Source organism: Scylla paramamosain, chromosome 3, assembly GCF_035594125.1.
Source record: "Scylla paramamosain isolate STU-SP2022 chromosome 3, ASM3559412v1, whole genome shotgun sequence".
Lineage (NCBI taxonomy): Eukaryota > Metazoa > Arthropoda > Malacostraca > Decapoda > Portunidae > Scylla > Scylla paramamosain.
This window is the reverse complement of record NC_087153.1, coordinates 15,687,501-15,692,500: the sequence shown is the minus strand read 5'-3', so window position 1 is coordinate 15,692,500 and position 5,000 is coordinate 15,687,501. Positions and strand designations below refer to the sequence as shown.

General features: G+C 43.2%; 1 protein-coding gene across 4 annotated transcripts in view; it reads left to right on the top strand.

Annotated features, from left to right (window-relative positions):
• Positions 1 to 5,000, top strand: part of LOC135091178 (cartilage oligomeric matrix protein-like) — a 47,778-nt gene that overhangs the window by 10,350 nt on the left and 32,428 nt on the right. For 2 of the 4 annotated variants that reach the window (XM_063988632.1, XM_063988636.1), the window contains exon 2: positions 2,064 to 2,153. The exons of the other annotated variants lie outside the window; for them this stretch is intronic. In XM_063988632.1, the coding sequence (XP_063844702.1) occupies positions 2,064 to 2,153 (90 nt within the window). The remainder of the gene's footprint in view (positions 1 to 2,063; positions 2,154 to 5,000) is intronic. 4 annotated transcript variants of the gene reach the window in all.

Here is a 5,000-nt window from a genome sequence, read left to right as displayed (position 1 = left end):
TGCTCAATTTGACTTACTACGAAGATCATTTATCGTCCAGGAATAGAGACGTTTTCTGAAGAGACGTACGTGCAAAAACGTTGAGTCGTTGGTGCCAAGGCGGTATATTTCACCGGCGATGGGTGACGGCGGCTGCCCTCTGCTGCTCTCTCATGCACCGTCTATATTTGCTCCTCAGCCCGTGTGTGCACCGATTTTAGCGTCAATAACTTAACACAAGTGGCGTAGATATGGCTGGTGTATGGGCCTCATTGGGACGTGGGTGAGGGGCGCCAGATTGAGTCAGTGGGATGAAGATGGGCGTGAATGAGGGTGCGGCTGCGGCGTGTAATTGTAGGTGTCTGAGTGTGGGTGTGGGTATGGGCGTGGATGTGAGTGTGAAGGTCATGGCGAATTAATGCATGTTATGACGTGGGTGGAAGAGAATAGATTCTGGTGAGAGGGTGAGTGCATGGGGCGGGGCAGTGACGTGGTTATACACTATAATAAACTAAGTAATTGATCGAGGGTCACAGCTGCACATGTCTGGCGTGCCCCCTTCCCCTCTCAGCCCGCGGCACAACGCCTTCTCTGGGAGCTGGTCAGTGTGCGTTAAGAAGTCATTTTCAGTGAATTTATGAATCGTTTAGAATGTAAAGAGCGACGTTGTTCTCCTGACACTTGCTTCCATACCATCAATCCCTATTACTCGATGACATGGTTGTGTGTGTGTATGTGTGTGTGTGTGTGAGAGGTATGGTTGTGTTGCTCCGCGCGGTGATGCAGCACGCTTGGTATGTTGTTCTGGTGGGTCTTTACAGTCTCGCTGGTAAAGCTGTTAACCAACACTTGAACAAGAAAATGTGCATAAAATAAGAGAGAGAGAGAGAGAGAGAGAGAGAGAGAGAGAGAGAGAGAGAGAGAGAGAGAGAGAGAGAGAGAGAGAGAGAGAGAGAGAGAGAGAGAGAGAATTACAGTTTTTATGTGCTTAAATGAATAAGAAAATAAAATCTCTCTCTCTCTCTCTCTCTCTCTCTCTCTCTCTCTCTCTCTCTCTCTCTCTCTCTCTCTCTCTCTCTCTCTCTCTCTCTCTCTCTCTCCCTTACTTCACCATCAAAAGTACGAATACAAAGTCTCCCCAAGGTCATCAATCACGGTAGACAAACAAAACTTTGGACCATAACTGGCCGCAAGAATAGACTCACAACAAGGTACTCACATTTGGACCCTTTGCTTAAGTAATCCAGATAATGGACTAAACAACGCACCATCTAAACCTTTGTGCTTGGATTTTGTAGACAATGACAAGATCTTAGGCTCGCGAAAACTAGAAACGGTTCTCAGTATTACGTGAGCAAAGGAGTGAAATTTAGTTCGACGTTTTCTTTTGCTATCCATCATCGCAGAGACGCACAGAGAACATCATGCGCGTGACAGTTACAGTAAGCAAGGAAGTGTGACGTGGCCAGGACTTTGTTTAGAGATTGTCTCGAGAAAATGTCACGACGTTCGACTGAGTAAAGCTTAACCGAAAGATCTATAAATGGAAAGTGTCTTAGTAATTTGAGAACATTTCAGACATAATCCAAACCAAAAGGAAAATGTAGAGAAGTTACAGAAAAATGCCCAATGACACGAATAAGGAAAAAGAACTAACTGAAAATATACGTCAAGGGGAACTGGGACACAAATTACCAAAATAAATAAATGAAGAAGGAATTTATGTTTATGATTATAATTATGATTATATCCATTATATATGATATTATGTATTAAATAATATTATATGATTATATAATAATACTGAATAAATATTGTGAAATTACGAGAGAGAGAGAGAGAGAGAGAGAGAGAGAGAGAGAGAGAGAGAGAGAGAGAGAGAGAGAGAGAGAGAGAGAGAGAGAGAGAGAGAGAGAGAGAGAGAGAGAGAGAGAGAGAGAGAGAGAGAGAGAGAGAGAGAGAGAGAGAGAGAGAGAGAGAGAGAGAGAGAGAGAGAGAGAGAGAGAGAGAGAGAGAGAGAGGAAAATCGCATAGTTCCATTCAGTTAGAGTTACCTTGGCTTCACAATGGCTTCTCCAATTAAGGGCATGAAGGTCCACGTGCCCGCTGGAGGCTAGGGCGATTCCCAGGTCACCCACGTCATCTCCGCGCCCACGCCAAGGACGCCTGTACCGGTAAGCGGCCCAGTAGTTGCATAAATGCTTTGGAAATTTGCGAAGCATAAAAGGTGATCTGGGACAAAAAGGGAAAGAAGCGCGTTAAAATACATTACCAGATGCTGCCATGCACACACACACACACTCTCTCTCTCTCTCTCTCTCTCTCTCTCTCTCTCTCTCTCTCTCTCTCTCTCTCTCTCTCTCTCTCTCTCTCTCTCTCTCTCTCTCTCTCTCTCTCTCTCTCTCTCTCTCTCTCTCTCTCTCTCTCTCTATTTTATTTTTTTTACCTAGACCAGAACCTTTCCTACGTTAAAAAAGTAAGAGAGAGAGAGGGGGTAGGTGTTCTTGTTGGAATGTGACACACGTTCTATTTGTATTAACAACTCTGAAACACAACATGCACGTGGCCTCGATGTCTGGCCTTGTCGTCACATGTCATCCTAGATCACCTTTCTTTATACAACCACGTGACATTCTTGCTGCAAATCCGCATGCTAACCTGGCACCATTCCTCTAAGTTAGTGACTGTTCGGTGCGCTTTGATTTGCATTCGCCATGACGATTCTACGCTTCTGCGGAATGGAATGACGAGGCGCATGCAAATTTACGATAAAAAAAAGCCATGCATCTCTTCTCCTGCGGGAAGGAAACCTGAGTAAACAGCTACTTCAGTCGTGCATTGTGGCGCGGGGCATGAAACCGTCATGGCCACAGCACATGCCCACGCCCTCATTCACATGCACGCCTCACCCACACTCCACATCGACACGTCACTGATGCACACGTATGTACGCCCTTGACTCATTCACCACTGCACGCAATATTCAAACGCGATGTAATATATTGTTCGAACGAGTAAACATTTAATTTTAGCGCATGAGTAACTCTAAATGACATTTAAACTATTGATTATGAAAACATTCTAATTTATCAAACTACTTTAACCGATTTTCGTTTTTTCTTAATTATTTATTAATCAATTTATTTATTATTATTATTTTTTTTTTACGTCCGGTTTCTCTGGTCTATCAGGGCATGAAAGATGCCTCCTCACGAAGAACTTTTGCATCTAGGAATGGTTAGAGGCGTGTTCTTCCTAACCTAATAAACTACTATAATACTATCCACGATGCAATGAAAACAATGTCTTAATATATACTGAAAGGAATAAACTACATCAAACCCCTCCCATATTTATGCCTCAGCTCCACACCCACGCACTGCCTTCACAGCCACTTTCCGTCCACAAGAGCTGCAAGTGTGTCAGTATCACGGCCCATTCACAGGTGGTCCACTCCAGGCAGCCCGAGCACCGCAGCAGACCGGGCACTTCCCACGGCAAGGGCGGCGGCGTACAGCCCTGCCCCGCGCCACTACTGCATCGCCCCACGCCATCGATTAGTCATGCAACGAACTTAACAGCCAACAGAGTGAAGACAGATGCTGCTCGAGTTGTGATGATGATGATGATGATGATGATTATGATGATGATGGTTGTGGTGGTGGTGGTGGAGGAAAAACGTAGGAATTTATCATGGAGGATGAAACTGAGAAGACGAATGACTAAAAGTAGAAGAATGTAGGAAAAGAAGAAAAGAGAGAAGGAGAAAGAGGAGGAGGAAAAGGAGGAGAAGGAGGAGGAAGAAGAGGAGGAGGAGGAGAAGGAGGAGGAGGAGAAGGAAGGTAAGGAAAAGATGAAGAAATAATAGTAAGAGCGAGGGCAGGGGGAGGAGTATAAATCATTGGATTGGATTTGCGAAAAGAAGAACAGAAGAGTGAAGGGAGGAGCAGGAAGAAAATAAGGAGACATGAAAACTAATGAACGAAAAACATAAAATTAAAACACGTGGACCAATATTTTTTTATCGATGAAAATAACCTTTGAACAAAGATGGTGATCATTTTTTTAAGATTTGTATGAGAAAGAACTTTCTAAAAGAGAGTTTAGAAAGATATTGATATCAAAGACTTGTATAATTATATAATTATCGTCTCTCTCTCTCTCTCTCTCTCTCTCTCTCTCTCTCTCTCTCTCTCTCTCTCTCTCTCTCTCTCTCTCTCTCTCTGTCTCTCTCTTTGTGTGTGTGTGTGTGTGTGTGTGTGTGTGTGTGTGTGTGTGTGTGTGTGTGTGTGTGTGTGTGTGTGTGTGTGTGTGTGTGTGTGTGTTCTTGCAAACTTGTCGGTTTATCAGTTAGTTACTCACTGCATCAGTCAGTCTGTCCATTCGTCCGTCTGTTTGTCAGCCAGTCAATCAGTCAATCATACCCAAAAAGATTGATTTAAATAAATATGCAGATATATAGATACAAATGCAAAGAACTATATGTTTATCCTTGGCATTTTACTGCCTCTTATTTTCTAGACACACACACACACACACACACACACACACACACACACACACACACACACACACACACACACACACACACACACACACACACACACACACACACACACACACACACACACACACACACACACACACACACACAAATCTAGGTGTACAATGTGGCCTCGCTTGACCTGTTTCTGGACAGACTCCGCCCCGAAGACGTATTTTTCCATCTGTCTTTCTCTGCTCTCTCTCCTTGTATAGCGTGTTTGCTTTCATAGACACATGGGGAGAGTGAAGGAGCACTTAAACTAGTCCAAAAATAAATGAGAATGCTTTAAAATTTACAAACAAAAATATTTGAATGAATTTCTCCTCCATTAAAAAAAGTCTGAAAACATTTCCATTTATGTTACCTTATGAATATGATATTTCCTTTCGTTTCTTGGTAATATATGATGTGATGAAAGTGTGGAACATGTACAGCATAGAGGTTTAAAGCCGAACATACAAGATATTTTCCTTTC